This window comes from Panulirus ornatus, chromosome 8, assembly GCF_036320965.1.
Source record: "Panulirus ornatus isolate Po-2019 chromosome 8, ASM3632096v1, whole genome shotgun sequence".
In the NCBI taxonomy this organism is placed as follows: domain Eukaryota; kingdom Metazoa; phylum Arthropoda; class Malacostraca; order Decapoda; family Palinuridae; genus Panulirus; species Panulirus ornatus.
In genome coordinates, this window is record NC_092231.1 from 42,137,253 (window position 1) to 42,161,285 (window position 24,033).

The 24,033-nt window shown below is 42.6% G+C and overlaps 1 protein-coding gene across 2 annotated transcripts in view; it reads left to right on the forward strand.

Annotated features, from left to right (window-relative positions):
- LOC139749905 (nephrin-like) overlaps positions 1-24,033 on the forward strand; it is a 219,453-nt gene that overhangs the window by 162,000 nt on the left and 33,420 nt on the right. For both annotated transcript variants that reach the window (XM_071664308.1, XM_071664309.1), the window contains exons 5-17: positions 1,404-1,586; positions 2,252-2,542; positions 2,673-2,975; positions 4,259-4,549; positions 8,194-8,380; positions 8,967-9,079; positions 9,349-9,600; positions 10,956-11,116; positions 14,353-14,470; positions 14,950-15,140; positions 15,715-15,879; positions 17,466-17,579; positions 19,239-19,383. In XM_071664308.1, the coding sequence (XP_071520409.1) occupies positions 1,404-1,586; positions 2,252-2,542; positions 2,673-2,975; positions 4,259-4,549; positions 8,194-8,380; positions 8,967-9,079; positions 9,349-9,600; positions 10,956-11,116; positions 14,353-14,470; positions 14,950-15,140; positions 15,715-15,879; positions 17,466-17,579; positions 19,239-19,383 (2,514 nt within the window). The remainder of the gene's footprint in view (positions 1-1,403; positions 1,587-2,251; positions 2,543-2,672; positions 2,976-4,258; positions 4,550-8,193; positions 8,381-8,966; positions 9,080-9,348; positions 9,601-10,955; positions 11,117-14,352; positions 14,471-14,949; positions 15,141-15,714; positions 15,880-17,465; positions 17,580-19,238; positions 19,384-24,033) is intronic.

Here is a 24,033-nt window from a genome sequence, read left to right on the forward strand (position 1 = left end):
TGGGACCGCCCTCCTATCCCTGGCGGATGGGTCGGAGAGATAGATAGATAGATAGAAGAGAGGGAGGGAGGGTAGTGGGAGGAAAGGGAGGGGAATTACAACAGGGGAGATGTTGGGCAGTTAGTTTTCTCCAGTGTGAGGGGGATTGGTAAGAAGAGAGAGGGAGATGGATGAGGCTGAACGGACCAAATCGTGGCTTCGAATTTCCTTTTGCACGAAACGCAGAATGATGGAGGAAAGGAAACGTAAGGAGTATATATACACATATTTGTATGGAATAAATGATAACGAATTACCTATTGATGCCGAGGCTTCGAAACCCGGGCTTACTGTTTACTGGCCTGCCACTCGTAGGACCAGGGTTCGATTCCTCAGCGTCTATAGGAGAATTGTTATTATATATATATATATATATATATATATATATATATATATATATATATATATATATATATATATATATATATATATATATATATATTTGACAAATGTATCTTTATCAACACTTTTATCTGCTAGTTTTATGATCTGATCCATAAATCTCTCTTTCTGGTTTAGAGTGACTGACTTGGGTAAAGGAAGGAAATGGATTCAGACGGGAGAAAGACGAGGTGTGAGACTGTAGGAGGAATAAAGAGTAAGGAAGAATGTGTGTGTGTAAGAGTAAACAAACGTTGATATAAGAAAGCCATTGAAAATCAGTAGATATTTTGCTCTTCGAAGCCGTAACTCAGCTCTTGGGCGCTGCCAGTAATCCTTCTCTTCCCTTTTACCTTAATCTTGGAACGCATTTTATGTTCACTTCGTTGCTCCAGTAGCTTCAGCCTTTGAGTTATGGCTCATCAACTCTCACCGATAGATCTCTTTTTACCCCCACATCAATGGCTACACCTTCATTCTTAATCAAGTTTTGTATCAAATGAATTACCTTATATAACGTCACTAATATCCTACAACTTATCCCACTTATCCTTACACCTGGAATATATTGCTCCTAATATCTCCCTTCCATCGAATAAATGTTACGTTTCCTTCCCTATTTGTTTATATATATATTCATCACATCTTTTGTCTTCTTTATGGTAATGAATTTGTTGACCTCATTCATTACGTCTACCATTCCAGGCTGGACGTTATGATTTTCCAGGCTTTGAGCACAACGGCGCCTGTCTGTTTCATCCTCCCCACTCACTCCTTTTGCTTACCACCTTCTCTTGCCTCCCCAAGGCATTCATGCCAACAGAAGCTCAAAAACCGCCACATAATCTCATTTCTCCCGTGTTCCAGATATTTATCCCCTCCTCCTCCCCTCCTCCACGATCCCAAGACACTAGCAAGAAAGATTCGGGAGGCGTATCTTCAGACTTCTTAACCCACTGTCATTTTTCTCCCCTCGTGCCCAGATTCTCAAGATAACAACAAGGAAGACTCCGATACGGACGCCCATTTATCGACGCTAAGGACCAAGATCACCTTTACCCCGACCCACTTAGACAACGGCGCAGAGTACAGCTGCCATGCCCTCCACCCGGCGCTACAGTACTCCAACACTCAGCTGGTGGCCAGAGTGCATCTCAACGTCCATTGTAAGTACACTCAGGTGACGTGTTGGTCCAAGAGTCTACGTAGCTCTTTAGTTCGAGCGATTTCCAAGAGGGAGAGAGCTCGTAGAAAACGGGTTTTTTCTCGGAAAGGTAGTAGGGAGTGAGGAGGGGATACTGAAAGACAAAGGAGTGTCTTAATTTCAAGGCCTAATTACAAACTGAAAGTCCTGGGTAAAAAAAGAGGGACACTTAGTAATGATTAATCACCGTCCTGTTTAATCACGAAGAGTTGCTAACCGAGAGAATAAATTGTGATACGAGATTATAAAGAGGAGATTGAGGGACAAAGAGGGACATGAAAGGGGAAGAAAAAAACGATGAATGGTGAAAGAATTTTGGCATTTGAAGATGTTTCTGATGAAAGGAATTTAAGTCGGATCTCTTAAGACACCGGGTCTTGGAAACAAGCGAGTAAAACCAGTTGTAAGAATGGCCTCTGGGGAAGGCGTAGGGCTTTAAGTTAATGAGAGGAGTCTATGGAAGGTAAAAACCTAGAGAGAAAGAGGAAAAAAAAAAAGGACAAGAAAAAGGTAGGTAGGAAAGGGAGCTGTTTCTTATAGCCGTTGAATGTAGAATGGGGCTCTGGGTAGACACAGTAGATGTGGATTTAGTGGATTTGTTCATTACCTCCACGTATCACCCTACAGACGAGCCGGGAGCACCTGAGATCACGGGCTATACCGAAGGCGAGACGGTGCGCGCCGGAGACCGCAAGACGCTGACCTGTCGCGCACGCGGGGGCAACCCTCTGCCCGAAGTCTTCTGGTACAAGAACGGCGCCCAGGTCGACGAGAGCTTCGTCAAGCACAGGAACTACGCGGTGAACGAGTACGAGTTCCTGGTGGAGGCATCAGACAACTTGGCTAAGTACGAGTGCCATGTTATGAACGTCATGACGGCGCAGCCCTTGAAGGCCGAAATTCAGCTGAGGGTCTACTGTGAGTAACCTGGAGTTTCTGCTCCGACGTACGACTTAATTTGATACAGAACGTAGGCTTATATTCACACTGTGTATTAATCCTTTCATTTTCAACTACGTATGTTATCGCTCATGATGTCTCCCTGCAGTCGCTCCCTCGCTGGTGACCATTACGGGGCCCAACGAAGCCAAAGTCGGTGATGTCATCGCGATCAGCTGCCTGGCTGAGAACTCCAACCCCGCCGCCGACGTCAACCTCGTCATCAACGGCCAGACGCCGCCCGGTGCCACCTCCAGGACGCAGGAGGTGGAGCACGGCGGGAAGAACACAATCACCAACCTCACTAGCTATGAGGTCCGGCCTATAGACACAGACCTCACCATCAACTGCTACGCGCTTAACCAGGCTCTCGGGTCGACCAAGATAGACACCAAGGTCGTCAGTGTCCTGAGTGAGTTCTGAAACCCACTTACCTACATGGGCAGTGGCATTTATCTGAGTTTAGAAAGCTCTTTGATCCTTATAAATGAAAACAGTATGTTATTGACACCAAGGCCGTCAGTGCCCTGAGTGTGTTCTTAATCCCACTGACCTGTAAGGGTAGAAGCATTTCTATTAGTTTAGAAGGCTCTTTGATCCTTTTAGTGGAAAACAGTGAGATTTTAGTCTATGATATAGTGTTAGACTGTACAATACTCGTACAGTGAAGACGATTTTAGTCAACCAAGAGACAAGGACGTAACCAATGCCAAGGGAGGATTTTGGTTGAAGTATCCCCCAAGGCATAACAGTTGGGAAGTTTGGACTTTGTTTTCGGTAGAAATTAAAGATTTTCCGGAATACAAGTTATAGTTTTATTTTTTTATGAACTAGCAGCAGTTGTTTGAGAAGTTTTGTGTGGAGGGTTACACTAGCAGAAATGATGTAACAAGAGACACTGGTTGTACGTACCTGACCCCCACTAGCTCCACAATGAGTCTTTTACTTCACTTCGCACCACAGTAGCACCAGAACCCCAGATCCCATGCCAGTCCCCGTTACAGTACCAACAGAACCCCAGATCCAGAACCAATCCTCATTACAGTACCAACAGAACCCCAGATCCGGTGCCACTCCCCATTACAGTACCAACAGAACTGAATTAGTCCCCACCAGTAGACCACCAGAACCTCGGTCCCCATCACAATAGTATGACCACCCCATCTACCCGTCCAGCCCTCACCACCACTGGCACAAAGACCCCATCTCGGTCAATCGTCAGTACACACTGCACACCAGAACAACACCAGCATCCCCACCTCCCAGGCCAATCCTCATCGCCACGCTCCATCACCACCACTTGCGCAACCACCTCATCTCCTTGGCCACTACCTACCATCAATAACACACACACATCTCCCCAACCAGTCCTCATTACGCCCCTCACCAGCAGCAGCACCACAGACCTTCTGTTCCTCCCTGCCGCATTCCGCCCTAACACCATAACTCTTCTCCCGGTCCTTACAACATCCCCTCTCGCCATCACTAGCCCCACAACCCTCTTACCCCGCCACACTCCCTCCCACTGACGACGTCTCTGCAACCCTCCTGCAAGGCCCTGACCACACACTCCTTCACCAGCCTCCCAATCCTAGGGACTTAACTCCCTCCTCATTGCTTGCCTCCACAACGCCTGGCATTCCCTGTCCCCTCACCCTCACTAGCCTGTAGTAACCATCCTCCACTTGTACACAGGGCCGCCCGAATCCCCAGTCATCCTGGGATATGAACCAGGGCGACTGCTGAAGAAGGGCAACCCGCAGCGCCTGACGTGCGTGAGCAACGGCGGGAACCCCCTGGCGACGTTGCAGTGGTACAAGGGCTCTCAGGAAATCCCCACTGACACCAGGCACGACTCCGGCACAGCCCTGGCCGAAGTGGACATCATGCTCACCGAATCAGACAACGAAGCCGAGTACCGATGTGAGGCTACCAACTCAGCCACGACGGAGCCGCTCGTCAATTCCACCATACTCAGTGTCATGTGTGGGTACCACCTCCTGTTAACAATACTCTTCCCAATTAGTCATTAGTTCTAATGTATTTTTCATATGTATTCTTTCATACATGTTCGCTGCTTCCTGTGTGAGCTACGCAGCGTCCAGAAGAGATAGATGAACCTTAGCAGAAAAAGATGGATCTTCGTTTGGTTCCTTCTTCTCTTCTTTCCTTCCTTGGGGGAGTAACACAGGAGGGTAGGATTTCCAGACCTCTGCTCCTGCCCTTCTTAGTCACCCTCTGCGACACTCCGTCCAAATATATACGTGTATATATATATATATATATATATATATATATATATATATATATATATATATATATATATATATATGTATATATATATATATATATATTATCCCTGGACATAGGGGAGAAAGAAAACTTCCCACGTATTCCCTGCGTGTCGTAGAAGGCGCTTAGAAGGGGAGGAAGTGGGTGGCTGGGAATCCTCCCCTCTCGCTTTTTTTTTTTTTTTAATTTTCCAAAAGAAGGAACAGAGAAGGGGGCCAGGTGAGGATATTCCCTCAAAGGCCCAGTCCTCTCTTCTAAACGCTACCTCGCTAACACGGGAAATAGCGAATAGTATGAAAGAGAATATATATATATATATATATATATATATATATATATATATATATATATATATATATATATATATATATGCATACATACATAGAAACACAGATAGATAGATAGATAGATAGATAGATGGTCTATTGTAAAGGATGAGTTCAAGTACTCGTGTACCTGAAAATGTGTTTGCATTTCTTGCGTGTTTCTCTCCCAGCTTCAAGCTGAACAACGACTCAACCCAGCTCGGCCGCTTTAGGTCATTTACAGGACGGCTTGTCCCCTAAGTTATTCACCTCTGACCTAATCGTACACCGTTTTTTCTTTTTTACCAATCTGTCGTGTACTAACCTAGTTTTTGTCTTTCTGTCGTTGGATTCCCCCTGATTATGTCTTCATGAAGTGGGTTCGCTCTGGTCATGCCTTCTTGAAGGAGGGTCGCCCTTGTCATGTCTTCCTGAAGGAGGGTCGCCCTTGTAATGTCTTCTGAAGGAGAGTCGCCCTTGTCATGTCTTCCTGAAGGAGGGTCGCCCTTGTCATATCTTCCTGAAATAGGGTCGCCCTGGTTATGTCTTCCTGAAGGAGGGTCACCCTTGTCATGTCTTCCTGAAGGAGGGTCGCCCTTGTCATGTCTTCCTGAAGGAGGGTCGCCCTTGTCATGTCTTCCTGAAAGAGGGTCGCCCTTGTCATGTCTTCCTGAGGTAGGGTCGCCCTGATTATGTCGTCCTATAGTAGGGTCTCCCTACTTTCGAGACTGTACAAAGCAGGAACACTACCAGAGCAAGGGAGGAGTACCATCGTGACCCGTATAGTATCCACTGGTCTGATATTCAGATCCTGCACTCCCTAAGCTCCCTGTCATACCTTACGATTAAAGCGATACTCCGACTCGCCCTGAATTTCCCTTTTCAGCAATTTGTATGAGGCAGATAAATCAACTTCCTGTAGATCGTGTCCTTAAAGCAGCTCGCCATCAGGTGAATGAAAATTGACAGATCTCACAGATGATGTCATTCAATGTTCTCCTCTCAACCTTAACCTACGACAGGTAACGGGCTACCAAAATAAGGTAAAAGTCTGGTTGAAAAACCCCTTACTGTGAGCCAATGTCTATTTTGACTTCCTAGTAAGCAGGCAAACCCTAATGATGCCAGTGGCAGTAATTTACAGACCAAGATGATATTCAAAGGTCTAAGAACACAGATGTGTTGTATATAAACTTAGACATCGACCAAAGCTTAGTCAGAATTTTTCCCTAGACATATTAGTGGCATCATAGTTACATGAAACGTCCAGAAATAAAGCGCTTAAGTGATAAACATAAAAGAAATGGATGTTAAAGGAAAGAGAGACACAAGGTACTTGCCAACCCCCAACTGAGTAATGAGGATGATCAGCGAGGACACAGCCACATGAGCAAGCATTTGTGCATACTATGTGGTCACCCAGTGTCATTGGTGACCCCTCTGTCGTCTGCCACTATCATCAACTGTCAGTCCTTTGTGAAGCAAAGATGCTCAAGGCAATGGCGTCTGTCTTCCGGTCTCCGGATGGCTTCTACAGAGGCGTTAACATATCAAAGACGTGGTTAGAATGTGTTCTTGTCCATGTCTCTTGGGATCCAAACGTTACCAATTCAGTCTTTGAAACGCCCTGGCAGACTTGTCATGCCACTGCCTCTCTGCTACTTCTTCCAAAGGTAAATTGAAGATGACATCAGATCTGTTGTTCCTCATGAAAAAATCTATTGTTATCTCATTGTCAATGGGGCTGTCACAGAAGGGGTCAGTCGAAAAGCCCTATGCAATTTTTTGGGTTTTGGTTCCACTTTGGGTAATATGCTTTCGCATAAATTTATCTCGACAGAGGTCAGAGTTCTGATCGAGCTTAAAACTTTAAAGTCTTCATAACTTTATTGTCAAGGTGCTGTTATCATGGCCATCCCTCAATTCTTTACTCCTATCATCATCTTCATCACGGGCTGTAATGCGAGTCTCGAACCTGCTTTTAGGGAAGCACTGACGCCCAGTCGAAGAAGTTCATCAAGATTTGCCTCTCCTTTCTTCGTAGACCAACAGGGAGATCATGGACAGCTTCTCCTCCAAGTTTAGCTTAGATTACTGGGTTGGGCATCTCCATATCTAGCTCTGCAGGGAACTTACCACTCATTCTTGATAATCAGGTGATGAAGCGTGGGGGGAGATTGTAAATCTCCCTCAAGCGGATAAGTAAGACTGTATCTCAATCAGCCTCGTCAACAAAATGTCAGTTATCTCCAACAGAACACGGATGATCCTCATCCTCAAACACCAAATCATCGTCAATGGACGAAAGGGAACACATTCTCGTGCAGGACCTCCCTGCTCCAAGGAAGCCCAGCAATTCATGCTCCCAAATGGTGTGCAGTAGTTTCAAAGCGACAGAAGCCCCATTAAAGGGGTACTGGCATTGTATACACACACACACACACACACACACTCACACATATTTATGTATATATATATATATATATATATATATATATATATATATATATATAGATAGATAGATAGATAGATAGATAGATAGATAGATAGATTAGATAGATAGATAGATAGATAGATAGGTGTAGGTAAAACCACAAGAAAAAGGAAAATACGAATTGTTAAACACTTTTATATGTACGAAAGCGCTTGACACTGTATTTTCCGCTTCCTTGTGGTTTTACCTAAGTCTTATATGCACTTGATATATATATATATATATATATATATATATATATATATATATATATATATATTGTGTGTGTGTGTTTATGTTCGTGTAAATGTGTTTGTTTGTAGGCAATGGCAATGTCATGCATACTCTATCTTCTATCTGGCCTTTCCATTACAAGTTAGAAATGCTTTCTAAGCCAAACATTCAAGTGCTTTGTCCCTCGTCTTATATTTACGTCATTCTTATCGTCCATATGAATCGTATGCTTACACTCCAAGGACTATGATCTAGTATTATCGTCCATATCTCCTTGACCTGTTTCACCTTTGACCTGTTTGTATTCACCCCCCCCCCCCCCACAGTCCCTCCGTCTGGGGTTAAGGTGAAGGCTCGGCCACGGATCATCAAGGCCAACTCCCAGGCGACGCTTATCTGTGAGTCCGCCTCCAGTAATCCGCAGGCCAACGTCACCTGGTGGAGGGACGGCTTTGAGGTTCAGCCGGGAGACTTCGAAGTCAAACCTGGCCAGTTCGGTGGCACCACGACCAAGTGAGTCATATTCTGGTATATCACTGGTATAATCCCTCAAGCACCACATGCTTTCATTTATCATTTGTTCCTGTAATTATATGCATGTTTTAAGTATTTTGTTGTACTTCCTATGGACGTTCTTTAATGGCAAACCTTCCACTGTTGTTACTCTGTATCGGGCTGTGATAACTGATCTTTACACAAACTAAGTTGTTCTTCGTCCATTCTGCTTGGGTTCTGTCGTAAACCAAACTGCCTCATGTCCCTTTCTTTCAGCTTATAGACTGTCCTCAAAAACCTATATTTTTCCTTTCCTTCAGTTTATAACTTGCCCACAACCAGACTACCCTTGTCCTCCTTTTCTTCTCAAAGCCAAGAAGAATTTCATTTTGTAATATATCTTGTATTACAATTTGACTAATAAAACTTCCTTACTTAGTTACTTACTTACTTACTTACAGCAAAACAACATCCCCCAGCCACCCCTCAACCACATCGTTATCTTGCTTTCTCCCGTCCTCTCGCTCATAACTCTCTCTCTCTCTCTCTCTCTCTCTCTCTCTCTCTCTCTCTCTCTCACCCACCGATGTCTTTGCCTCGCTAGGTACAGCGTGAAGGTAGACGTGACAGCGGACGACGACGGAGCTGTGTACACTTGCCAGGCCGACAACCACTTCGGCAGCACGACCCACGACGCCGTCACCCTCTCCGTCCAGTGTAAGTAGATCGAACCTCCTCCGCCAGGAGCTTTCCACCAGGGTTCCAGGAGCTTTCCAGGGCTCATTTCTCTGGCGAGGGATGCTATTTCTTTAATCTCAGATACGTTAGCGACCTGACGGATTATATATTTCCATTTTATATTAGCCTTTGCATCTTAAATCATCCATAAGTTGCTCTTTTTCGTCTGATAGATCAATTGGTTTGACGAAACCACCACACCTTCCTCTTCTCTAAGTAATCCTTACCGTCTCTTCTCCTCCTACAAGATCCTCCGGTGTGGATGAAGGGCCCGGAGGAAATGATGGATGTCACGGAGGATGAGAATGTCCTGGTGAACGTGAGTGCCCGCGGCAACCCTGACGGTGTGTCGTACCTCTGGCGTCGTGGAGAGGAGGTGGTGATGGCCGGGAGCGCACTCAACATCACGGGCGTGACCAAGGACCAGGCCGGTGTGTACACCGTCGAAGCCTCCAACTCCCAGGGAACCACAGCTAAGAATGTCTCCATACACGTGAAATGTGAGTTACAGGAGGAGACGTTTTGTCTGTCTTTGTTGGGGAGGTGTGTCTGTCTTTCCTATACCTTTGGAGGGTTTTTTTTTTCCCCTCTCCCTTTTCTTAATGGCTGTAAGTCATGTGATGTATGGAACATCTGGGTATTTCCATCATCAGTCTCGTGTTGTTTTGATGTCATTAGGAAATGTTGACGTTCCCCCCCTTATAAAGTAGGAATCCCTAGGAATTGGTGATATTTGCCCTTATAAAATGGGAGGCCTTAGGAAATCTTGACATTTCCCCCGCCCCCCCTACAGAGTAGGAATCCCTACGAATTGGTGATATTTGCCTTTATAAAGTAGGGGGTCTTAGGAAAATGTTGACGTTTGCTTCTACTTCAATGAGAGTACCTTCAGGAATAAGTAGGGTTAAAACTTCAAGAGAACTTATCCAAATGTGTGTCCTCTTCCTCCAAGTAAGGTCTAGCTCAGCATTTAACATGACTTCCTTAAAATCCTCATTTCCATGTACGGGAAAAGTGCTGAGAATTCCCTATGAGACCTACTGTATAAACTTCCAATAAGAACACGTAAGAAAGTATGCCTTCTAGAAATAGAAATGATAAAAGATTTTTCCTCTAGTGTGCTATATTAAATGTATCTAACGAAAGGACTATCTATCTACCTATACTATCCGTCTATCTATCTACACTACTGTACAGCCTCAGGACCCCTTTCACTGGGCTCCTGCAGCTTCAAGGCGACGCTACAATCAATAGCAGGGAAATGATGGACTCCTCTGGGCTGAAAAGTTCCTTGAAGAAGCTGCCGCTCCCTTTCCCGTCAACCTGTGATGGTACAGCTTCGCTAAAGGCGAGGTTTCTATCACCGTTATTTGATGAATGGGAATAGTCACGTAAAGAGCACGCCTCAAAGGAGGTCATCCTGATCCTGCTACTGAGTTTAGCGCAGCGTGGAAGAACTGTAGGAGCCTCTGAAAAAGGGGATCCAGTGGTAATATACATATATACACATATATATAATTAAGGGAGGATGAATGGCTGCTTGGCTATGAACCTGCTGCCCAATCCAGGACTCATACATGAGCCTTAGGTGATTTAAGATCAGCAGAATCAAAACCCTCATCATACAACATTACACTGCTATCTGACTGCCTATCGATCTGTAACCCATAGAATCTATTTCGTATCCCTCGAGAAATTGTATCACATCCTCACCACATTTCCCTCGACTCAGTACACAAAAACTTCCTTTCAGACGCTTCGATTCTAAGTACGGAGGACACATCCTCTTCGACTATGTCTTAAGTGTGATTGTAATGAGCTTTTTTTTCCCCCTTCCGTCTCCCTGGAAATCCAGACGGGGCGATTATCACCTTCATCACAGGAGGTCGGAACCTGACCCTGGGTGACACCGTGACGTTGGAATGCAAGGTAGAGGCCAGCCCGGACCCAGACATCAACTGGGGGAGGGAGGGTTACGATTTCGCCAGGACCGAACACAAGAAACATCTCTCCGAGGTGAGTTCCAGCCCTACCAGGCTCTCTTTCTAGTTAATATCTCGACACGATTGAAGTTTCACCCTTTAGAAACGATGGTGCGATCCTTGTGCACGACGGTGGGGTGCTTGTGCACGACGGTGCGAGCCTTGAGCACGACGGTGCGATCGTTGAGCACAACGGCACGATTCTCGAACACGAAGATCCTTGGGTATAATGACCAAGGCCTTTGACGTAAGTAGGAAGGGTAAAACCCAGGTCATTACATCTAAGGGTCATATGTTGTGCTCAAGAGTCGTACCGTCAAGTTTAAGGGTCTTACCGTCGTGCTCAAGGGTTGTCTTCTCGTGCTCAATGGTCGTACCGTCGGGCTCAAGGGTTGTCTTGTCGTGCTCAGTGGTTGTACCGTCGTACTCAAGGGTTTTCCTGTCGTGCTCAATGGTCGTACCGTCGTGCTCAAGGGTTTTCCTGTCGTGCTCAGTGGTCGTACCGTCGTGCTCAAGGGATGTCTTGTCGTGCTCAAGGGTTTTCCTGTCGTGCTCAGTGGTCGTACCGTTGTGCTCAAGGGTTGTCTTGTCGTGCTCAATGGTCGTACCGTCGGCCTCAAGGGTTTTTCTGTCGTGCTCAGTGGTTGTACCGTCGTGCTCAAGGGTTGTCATGTCGTGCTCAGTGGTCCTACCGTCGTACTCAAGGGTTTTCCTGTCGTGCTCAATGGTCGTACCATCGTGCTCAAGGGTCGTCTTGTCGTGCTCAAGGGTCGTCTTGTCATGCTCAATGGTCGTATCGTCGTGCTCAAGGGTTGTCTTGTCGTGCTCAGTGGTCGTACCGTCGTGCATAAGGGTTGTCTTGTCGTGCTCAGTGGTCGTACCGCCGGGCTCAAGGATGAGAGTAAAGGTCAGACGACTTTGTTAGATCGTTAGTAAATTTTTCTGGAAATATTTGAACCGGAAAACCATTAAGGGACTTTTTTCCATAACTTTTGCATATATTCCCTGAGTTTGATGCTGTCTATTTTCTACCTGCCTCTCTTTCTCTTTCTCTCATATATATATATATATATATATATATATGTTTTGCTGAAAGTTCTGTAAGGGAAAGTTTGCCCCATCGGCAGAGTTTCATAAATATTAGATCATGTTCCAGAATGTATCACTTGGCTCGTTTCAACTCCAGACTGGAGTATTAATATTATTTCCCCCCCTCCCCCTTCCCCCCCCCCAAAAAAAAAAAAAAAAATCTTTCCTTTTGAAGTTCGTTTCAGACTCCTGCAGTACATGAGTTTTCCTCGGTGCTCAATAAAGCGTAAAGATAGAATATCTTAATAACTAGGAGACGTTCTCGAATATTGGAATATCTGGAATCGGTTCCTTAACGCTCATGCCACTCGCCGAATCAGAATACCTGAATATCTAGAATTAGTTCCTCAAAGCTCATGTCATTTGTTATATCAGAATACCTGAATATCTAGGATCAAATTTGCTGGATAAGAATATCTGAATGTCTAGAATTGAACTCTAGTATCAGAATCCCTGAATATGCAGAATTAACTTGTATCAGAATACCTGCTGTATCAGAATATCTGAATATCCAGAATTAACTTGCTATATCAGAATACCTGTTGTATCAGAATATCTGAATATCTAGAACTAACTTGCTATATCAGAATATCTGCTGTATCAGAATATCTGAATAGCCAGAATTATCTTGCTGTATCAGAATATCTGCTGTATCAGAATATCTGAATATCTAGAATTAACTTGCTGTATCAGAATATCTGCTGTATTAGAATATTTGAATATCTAGAATCAACTTGTATCAGAATACCTGCAGTATCAAAATATCTGAATATCTAGAATCAACTTGCGGTATTAGAATACCTGAATATTCAGAATTCGTGTCTTGGCGTTCGTGTAACTTGCTGGATCAAAATACCTGAATATCCAGAGTTTGTATCCTGACGTCCCTGTCTATCTCTTGCAGTAACAAGTTACCTGAATATCTAGGATCCGTGTCATGCGGCGCCCATGTTACTTGCTCTCAGTAACAGCAAGAGGAATATCGTCGTCAGTGCGCTGCTAACGGGAGGAGGGAATGGAGGAAGGATTTACGTATTAACAGATTCCACGGAGTGAAATATGATTGCACTTTTACTAAATCTCAAAATACATTCTTAGTTCTTCATATCTCTCGAATGGAGGAAGGAGCTCAGATGCGACGTGTTCGGTGGCTCGCCCTTTGGCTTTGAATGTGTGCGAGTCTCTCTCATCCCAGGAGTCATTCCTTAACGTGTAAATTGATATCTCACAACGTATGACTGTCGTGGGTATTCTTACCGGGATATATCCGAGTGAGCCCTTCCGTTCGCTTGTGAGCTTCGCCTCGTTTTCTCTTTTTTTTTCTATTTATTTCGTATTGGTGATGTTAAGGAATGAGATTATATTCTTTTTTTCCGTTTTTCTTTTTTTTTGGGGAGAGGGGGAGGGTTGATGTGTGGAGGTTAGGTTATAATGTACCTGTTTCTCTCTGCGGCATCATTATGATCATCAGCCTCCCTGTGTTCATCACAGTCTTCATCCTGATCTCTCTCTCTCTCTCTCTCTCTCTCTCTCTCTCTCTCTCTCTCTCTCTCTCTCTCTCTCTCTCTCTCTCTCTCTCAAGCCAAAGCTCTCCTCTGCGTACAGGTACCGTGCTACTGGCATCGTCACACACCACTACTTACACTCCTGTTTCCAGTGTCGTGAGTCGTTACTTTATTTTCCTTAGTGAGTTTAAAAGGGAGAAGGAAGAAATGCTGCTCTGGCTTGGGAGGTCTCACATTCCAAGCGTAACTTTCCGTACTGGTGCTCACCGATCGAACGGAGCTGTCGGCAATTCACTCCCTCCCTCCCTGGTCTGTCGTATTTGTCTTTCATTCCCACACCACGATCCTTCTTTCACTTACTTTTTCATGGAATGAGATTGTAAGATCCTCTTTCTCTCCTCCGGCACTGTGCCTTGTCATAGACCATCGGGTTGTCATCTCCCATCACAAACAAAAGACCCAGTGGTCTGTTGCTGTTTGAATTCCTCTGTATTCCATGTACTCCCACATACTGTCCTAGCCTAACCCCATTCCCATGTAGTCCCATCTACACCATTGATAACCCCTGCTATACCTTCTACTTCTTCTAACTTGATGAATTCAATCCACCAACTTGTACTCCACCTCCCTCGATCCTGCCTGATAACTCGTGTCACACTTGCCGTTCCTCCAACAGAACGTGGTGGAAATGACCATCAGAAACGTGACCATCGAAGACACGGGCGTGTTCACCTGCCACGCGAAGAACGGCATCGGTGAGGAGGCTTCAGCCAACACGACCATCGTCGTCAAACGTTAGTAACTGTGTTGTTTGTTCACCTCAGGATAGAAGAAATCACATACATGTGAGCCACTGTGTTTAAGTAGCAACGTCTTTACTTATCTAAGTACTTCAGCACTTTCAAACAGATATATGTGAGCCAGTGTGTTTAAGTATCGACATCTCTATTGATTTAAGTACTTGAGCACTTTCAAACAGATATATGTGAACCAGTATGTTTAAGTAGCGACGTCTCTACTTATTTAAGTGCTTAAGCACTTCCAATCAGATATATGTAAAACAGTATATTTAAGTAACGACGTCTCTACTTATTTAAGTACTTAAGCACTTCCATATCTCTCTCATTCCCTTCTTCGATCCCTTACCCTCAATCGCAACCTTACTCACATCCCTCTCACCTCCTTCTTGTCGTCCATTGAATGTTCCACAAGCTCCAACTTTTCCCTTATTTTCTTTCCCGCCGTTACCACTCCTGCTCCTTTCCTCCGACAGACAAACCCATCATCGACCAGTCCCCGAAGTACCAGAAGGCCGCGGCGGAGGCAGGTCGGAACGCCCAACTGATCTGCCGGGCCACAGGGGCACCGTACGTCTACTTCACATGGTACACCCGTGAAAACACGCCCATAGAACCTGCCATCTACTCCCGCTTCGGTAATAGATACGTCGTGAAGGACTCGAAGGTGAGCTGAGATAGATGGGGTTAATAGAACAGCTCCCGGGTGGGGATGAATTGGCGGTGGGTGTAGAGCCTAGGCAACTAAGGGAACTCCAGGGCCGGGAGATATATATATATATAGGAAACAGGGAGGAGGAAGAGGATAGTTGCTGGGAGGCGAAGGAGTGCTGGATTTGTGGCTCCCGAGGAGAGGAGGAGGATGAAGGTGGTGCGCTCGGACTAGCAATGGCGGTGGCGATGGATGGGGCCCTCTCTGGCGTGGTAAGAATGGAGGATGGAAGTAAAAGCTGCTTTTGTTGTTCATGGAAGAGTCTGGGAGCAGTAGTAGGAGTGAAAATAGTCTTAATGTAAGAGGCTTTTATGGTCTTATTGTTGCCGCTGTAGCTGTAGCATTAGGAGCAGCAACAGCTAATATGGATCAGAAAGAGGAAACGAAATAACAATATAATCGATATACAAACCAGTGTTATTGTTTCTGGACCGATGCATTAACAGTCATCTCATTTCCATGTCACTGCCTTCCCCCCCTTTCCTTGCACTGAATTCCCCTTCTGTACCATCTGCTTCGTATCCTGCAGCTGGTGGACGGCCTGGTCACCTACGAGAGCGTCCTCCTAGTGAAGAACGTCACCAACAAGGACTACGGCTTCTTCGAGTGCCAGGCGCAGAATCCACTGGGGTCGTCCAGAACTGCCATTCACCTTGACGGAACGAGCAAGCCCGACACCCCACTCGATCTCAAGGTGGGTCAGACGCATGGGTTGTGAGTTGTGATGGTTGCCAGGGTGTGCTATAGGGGTTAGCTGGTGGGGGAAGGTGGGTTATGAAGATGGGTTGTTACAGTTGTGAGGTAAAATGAAGTTTTAGGCTCAGTCACCTTTCCCAACATTTATATATATATATATATATATATATATATATATATATATATATATATATATATATATATATATATATATATGTGTGTGTGTGTGTGTGTGTGTGTGTGTGTGTGTGTGTGTGTGTGTGTGTGTGTGTGTTAAAGCATTTCCCTTACGTATTTCTAATTACGTTATCATAATTTTCTTTTCTTAACTTCCATTGTTAATGTTACTAATGTGGTATCCAGATCTCTATTTTTGTCATTAATTATCCAGATACATGCTGGAGAAGGGTTCAAATAAGGTTATAATGGAACAAGTTATTTCATTCGTTTTCAAACTCGTCTTTAAAGGGGATACAAACACATGATCGAGCTTACAAGAAGAGGATCCCAGAGAAGGATCCTCAGTAAATCCCTTTCTTCTCTAGCGTGTGTCTCAAACTTGGATGTATCTATACTTTTATATGTCAGATGTGTCTAGCTTTCAAAGACAGTCGAAGAGATTTTTGTCTTTTGGAAACATACCTCCTAATTCTTCTAATCTTCAGTATATTCTTCTTCCTATTTTTTTTCATTTTGAGTACATTTCTTCCATTTTTTTCTTTTTGAGTATATTTTTCCACCTTATTTTCTTTTTAAATACATTTTTTTCCTCCTTGGTTATTTAGCTTTCTTGAAAACAATTTCAGAATAGTATGTATGTAAAGTTATTTTGAAAATCTCGGTGAGAAATGGAAAGGAAAAAAAAATTTAGGAAAAATTTCCTAGTGGTCGGATCTGTTTGGATTAGGGCAATTTATATTTTAATTTAAAATGCCTGTAACTCGGGAAGACAGAGAGAGAGAGAGAGAGAGAGAGAGAGAGAGAGAGAGAGAGAGAGAGAGAGAGAGAGAGAGAGAGAGAGCAAAAGCTTTTCGCTTCTCCCAAAATACTTTTAGACCACATATCTGTAAATTTGCATCTAGATTATGATTCAGATGGAAACAAACCTCCTTTATTCATGCAGGAAAATTGCTCCTCAAAAGTCCTGCCGTCAAAAAAAGAGAAAGAAAAAAAAGAATAGAATCGTACGCAAAAATTTCATTGCTGTCCATTAGAATTTCTATTCATCAAAATCTAAAATGTCTATTTCTAATACGGTTAAAGAAATCAGTTAAATTTGTAAGAGGTTGCAGCTTCCATCAAAATTTCTAAATCTAAAGTATTTAAATTTAACGTAGAAAAAGATTCATTAAGTCTATTCCAGATAATAAACCTCTCTCTGTTTTATCTTTTCCACTGGTATATCTAAAACCTAAAAATCTAAAACAAATATCTAAAAAAAAACATTAGAAAAAAAAGGTCTCAAAAATCTTCACGTACAAAAATTCAAAACATCTGAGAGTGAGCCACAGGATAGGAATGAGTCGTGGGAATACATGTTGGAGTAGAGATCTGACAAAGTGTCTTCACCTTCTGTCCCTACAGGTCCTCAACTTCACCCACAACTCCGTCGAGCTGACGTGGACGCCAAGCTTTGACGGCGGCCTCTTGCAAAGGTTTCGTGTCAGGTTTCACGTGGCTGACACCAACAGATACCAGGTAGGTCGGCTCTGACCTCCCTTAGAGGATGAGTTAGGAAAGTACTTCTATAGTTTCCCTCCCTCCCTCCCCCCCGTAGCTGACACTACACACTGGGCTGGGTGACTGGATAATGGGTTACACTTGTGTGTCTGGGTTACCATAAGGTCTGCTTAGAGGGTTTTGAACACTGCTTACTTATGGTAGATAAGTGGAGGAACTTGTCATGGTGGTTATCTAAATGAGATTTACCACAGTGCTATATTCAGGTAGGGTTAGCAGAGAGACTATAGAAGTTAGACTTCCAGCCATACTGAATTTCAAAATATATTCCTGGATTATTTCGTTTGTTCTGACACCACGCTTATGCTACACCTAACACAGCTCAGAACGGTGGTATAGTGTGAACATTGATTAGTTTACCAGCCTGAGCATTGAGATATGTGGCAGGAGTGAGGTAGCGCCTCTCTCTTCATTATTTCAATGTTGATTAAGGTCTTTAGGTGCCCTGTCCATGTCCAAATCAATTACATTGGTTTTCTTCACTAATATGAGCGTGTAAAGAAGACCTGCTCTTTAATAGTGGAGATAGGAGCCAAAGTAGATATGACGGATATATGTACATAAGTACATGAATGGAGGTAAGAAAATATAAGTGAATACGTAAAAGTGTAAATTATCTTTTTTGAATTTATGTACACACCCCAGGTGTCTGAAAAATGTGAAGACACACACACACACACACACACACACACACACACACGTATTCACTCACTTCTGCACACAAGCCTTGTTAAATCCCATATCATCACTATCACGACCCTCACACCCACTTCTTACCCACGCCCAACACTATGGAAACGATGCTGCTAAAGAGACCTTGTGTTACCCTTGCATCACCTCCGACGCTCAGATATTTTCACGCGAAATTCCCCTGACCGTCACGACCATACCATCGATTTTTGCCATGTATAGCCCCTTATTCCCCCCTCCCCCCCGTGCGTACAACTTGCTGTGGGTATCGGCCATAATTCCCAGGGTATCACAGTCCCTCCCTCACCATCACCCCCTCTCAACCAACTCATCAACACCTCGATCACCACCACTCCTCCCACACAACATCATCACTATCACCACCACTCCTCCCACACAACATCATCACTATCACCACCACTCCCCCCACACAACATCATCACTATCACCACCACGACTTCCACCAAAGCCATCGCTCCTCTTCCCTCACCAAGAGTTGCCACCACCAGACCATCAGCGTACTATATCTTCTCGTCATTACCGTCGGCGTCATCCATCTCTCCTCCTCTCCCTAGTGATGTCACCCCAGCCGACACCAACTCCTGACCCCCCCACTATCCCCTTTCACTGCCGCTACGATCATCATCACCAACACCACCACCATCATCATCAGCACCAACACTAGGAGCAATATGAATAGGTCTTCTCCCTCACAACCACATCTATAACAACTACGACCTCCAACAATAGTCTTACCTTCTCTCCCCCCTAACCCATCACCTTACCTCCACCACCACCACTACATCACTACAACCACCACTAGACCTCTATCTCCCTCCCCACAACCCACCAGTACCACTAGCAATAGCACCACCAAAATCACCACCACAACTCACCACTTGCTTTCTCCCGCTTGACCCCCCCCAGTACACAGATGTGTACCCGGAGAACGTAACGACGTTCATTGTGACGGGGCTGGGGCTTGGCACTACATACTCCTTCAGCATCCTCAGCTACAACGAGAAGGGCGAGTCGGAGTACACTAAAGACGAGGTTAAAGCCACTACCACCAGTAAGTACTTAACTGTCTACTGTACTTACATCCCTTAGATATTAGTTTTCCTACCCTTAAAGATATTCGTATTCTATGGTATATAAGTATGTACACACAGCACAAAAACTATCTTGACACTTTCAAGGTTACATGATATGAAATAAGGACGAAAGAATCTGAAAGCATACCAGCCTATTAAAGTTAGCAAGTGATCGTTCTGAGACCTATCGTTCACAAGCGCAAGGATCTTTTTCTGTGCTGTGTGTTCATAAAGTAGATATATCTATACATGTATACATAAATGAGCAATTGTTGCAATATATATATACATGATGTATACTTTGTAATGCATGATTCTAATTTATCGTATGTATATAGAACTGTGTTCGTTTAATTTGTGTTGTTTGAAAGGTTTATCATTATGTTCTAACATAAATTTGCATGCTATTGATATATATATTATATATATATATATATATATATATATATATGTATATATATATATATATATATATATATATATATATATATTATATATATATATATATATATATATATATATATATATATATATATATATATATATATATATATATATATATATAAATTCCTAAATGTCTTGATACAGTGCATTTTGCCGCAAGTTTTGAAAATTCTTGAAAGAATCTTATCCACACTTGCCACCGTTTTCAGACTATTATCTTGTTGTTCTAATGCTAAGAAATTTTAGCTCCCTTCTCTCTCTTTTTCCGTTACCCATATATCGTTTCTTTTTTAGCAATGCTGGTATTTTAGTGTTTCATCTCTTTTATAGTCAAATTGAATCACATTTTGTAGTGAAATTTTGAAATGAGATTCATATATTTCTATTCCATTCCTACTACACTAAAACGAATATTCCGAAGGATTATATATATATATATATATATATATATATATATATATATATATATATATATATATATATATATATATATATATATATATATATATTGGAAAGGATCACAATTTTGCGCGTGATCAATATATTCCTATGAGTCCACGGGGAAAATGAAACACGATAAGTTCCCAAGTGCACTTTCGTGTAATAATCACATCATCAGGGGAGACACAAGAGAGAAATAAAAGTCAGTTGATATACATCGAAGAGACGAAGCTAGGACGCCATTCGATGTATATCAACTGACTTTTATTTCTCTCTTGTGTCTCCCCTGATGATGTAATTATTACTCGAAAGTGCACTTGGGAACTTATCGTGTTTCATTTTCCCCGTGGACTCATAGGAATATATATATATATATATATATATATATATATATATATATATATATATATATATATATATATATATATATATATGTATATGTATATATATATATATATATATATATATATATATATATATATATATATATATATATATATATATACATAATGTATATACAGAGAGAGAGTATATGATTACCATTTTTCAACAAAGGTGAAACAGAAATCGGGAAATAGATTGTAATAGATCTTAAACTCTTCCCCACCCTCCAACCGTTTCAGCTCCCCCCCCAGAGGCATTCGGGAACCTCTTCTTGAGAAATGCCAAACTTAAATAGCCAATCAGCGAGCTATTTCAGTCAGCGACAACCAATCACTCTCGAGATCACATTGACTTAAGCGACGTCTTTGTTGAGTCTCGCTCAAGTTGAGTCGGGGGAAATGCTGACTTTCGCCTTGCGGTAAGACCCCATCCCCCCCCAAGCAATGACCATGAAATAATTTAACCAATACACGGGAATGTAAACTTACACGGGGGAATCCCATTTCAGAAACTGGTGGATTTATACGCTTTCTTTTAAAACTGGTGGATTGATACGCTTTCTTGAGAAAACTGGTGGATTAATTCGCTTGGAAAGCTGGTGGATTAATGCACTTTTTTGGAAAACTGGTGGATTAATACGATTGCTTGTAGAACCGGTGGATTAATACGCTTTCTTGAGAAAACTGGTGGATTAATACGCTTGAAAAACTGGTGGATTAATAAGCCTTCTTGTACGTAAAACTGGTGGACTGATACGCTTTCATGTGAAACTGGTGGATTTATACGTTTTCTTTTAAAACTAGTGGATTAATACGCTTTCTTGGAAAGACTGGTGGAGTAATACGCTTTCTTGGAAAACTGGTGGATTAATACACTTTCTTGGAAAAACTGGTAGATTAATACGCTTTCGTGTAAAACTGGTGGATTAATACGCTTTCTTGGAAAACTGGTGGATTAATACGCTATCTTCAAATAATCGCAATGCTTTCATATTTTCTTTTCGTTTCTTTTGTTGATCATTTCTTTCGCGAGGCAATGTATGGATGAACGCAGTGTGCGTCACATATTCACACCACGTATTGTGCCCTGTCCAGATTATGTTGGTAATCAAAAGGCGTATTGTGGGAGGAGAACCCCCTACAAAATGGGGTTTAGTTATGATGAGGGGAAAGATATGTTACATGTTCACTATTGAGACTTCTTGGATCTATGCAACTCTCTCTCTCTCTCTCTCTCTCTCTCTCTCTCTCTCTCTCCCGTCCCAGAGAAAGAGAGAGAAAGAGAGAGAGATTCCTCTGAGTCCACGGAAAAATGAAACACGATAAGTTCCCAAGTGCACTTTCGTGTGATAATCACATCATCAAGGGATACAAGAAAGAAATATAAGTCGGTTGACATGCAACGAAGAGACGTAGCTAGGACGCCATTTGGTAAACAAGATAGATGGATACATATATATATATATATATATATATATATATATATATATATATATATATATATATATATATATAACAGGATATTTCACCTATATACATATATACCGTTGGAATTTTCGTAAAACACACACACAAACACACACACACACACACACACACACACACACACACACACACACACACACACACACACACACACACACACACGTGCGCGCGCGCTGACGATCGCACATGTTACAATGGGTTTTATGGTACTGTTTAAGGGGGAAGTATCGTAGCCAGGCGTTGTACACTTCACTCACTTGCAAGCAATCAAGACAGTTATTTCCGGACTGGAAATGATTCATGAGTGTGAATAGAAATATTTGCTCGTCATAGTTTACATATACATATCATATATATATATATATATATATATATATATATATATATATATATATATATATATATATATATATATATATATATATATGGTTTGGGCACATGGAGAGAATGAGTGAGGAAAGATTGACCAAGAGGATATATGTGTCGGAGGTGGAGGGAACGAGGAGAAGAGGGAGACCAAATTGGAGGTGGAAAGATGGAATGAAAAAGATTTTGTGTGATCGGGGCCTGAACATGCAGGAGGGTGAAAGGAGGGCAAGGAATAGAGTGAATTGGAGCGATGTGGTATACCGGGGTTGACGTGCTGTCAGTGGATTGAATCAAGGCATGTGAAGCGTCTGGGGTAAACCATGGAAAGCTGTGTAGGTATGTATATTTGCGTGTGTGGACGTATGTATATACATGTGTATGGGGGGGGTTGGGCCATTTCTTTCGTCTGTTTCCTTGCGCTACCTCGCAAACGCGGGAGACAGCGACAAAGTATAATAAATATAAATAAATATAAATATATATATATATATATATATATATATATATATATATATATATATATATATATATATATATATATATAAAAGTCTGTCTTGGACAGTCACATGTTTACCAAATGGCATCCTAGCAATGTCTCTTCGTTGTATATCAACTGACTTATATTTCTTTCTTGTATCACCCTGATGATGTGATTATTAACCGAAAATGCACTTGGGAACTGCATAGTAACGCGCACCTTCATAGAACACACTAACCTCCAACAGCCAGGGACCGGGTTCGATCCTGGCTGTTGGAGGTTTGTATATATATATATATATATATATATATATATGTGTGGTGTGAGGTGGTTTGATCGAGTAAGTAACGTAAGGGTAAGAGAGATGTGTGGAAATAAAAAGAGCGTGGTTGAGAGAGCAGAAGAGGGTGTTTTGAAATGGTTTGGGCACATGGAGAGAATGAGTGAGGAGAGATTGACCAAGAGGATATATGTGTCGGAGGTGGAGGGAGCGAGGAGAGGAGGGAGACCAAATTGGAGGTGGAGGGATGGAGTGAAGGAGATTTTGTGTGATCGGGGCCTGAACATGCAGGAGGGTGAAAGGAGGGCAAGAAATAGAGTGAATTGGAGTCATGTGGTATACAGGGGTTGACGTGCTGTCAGTGGATTGAAGCAAGGCATGTGAAGCGTCTGGGGTAAACCATGGAAAGCTGTGTAGGTATGTATATTTGCGTGTGTGGACGTGTGTATGTACATGTGTATGGGGGGGGGGGCATTTCTTTCGTCTGTTTCCTTGCGCTACCTCGCAAACGCGGGAGACAGCGACAAAGTATAAAAAAAAAAAAAAAAAAAAAAAAAAATATATATATATATATATATATATATATATATATATATATATATATATATATATATATATATATATATCTTCACTTGTCTCTTCCGGCTTGTAAATTTTGAACCTGGTTATCACAGGGGGAAAAGCCTCTTTGCGTTTTATTTTGGTCTTCACCTGAAGAGCTGTGTTGAAAGAATTTAGCTTTAATTCC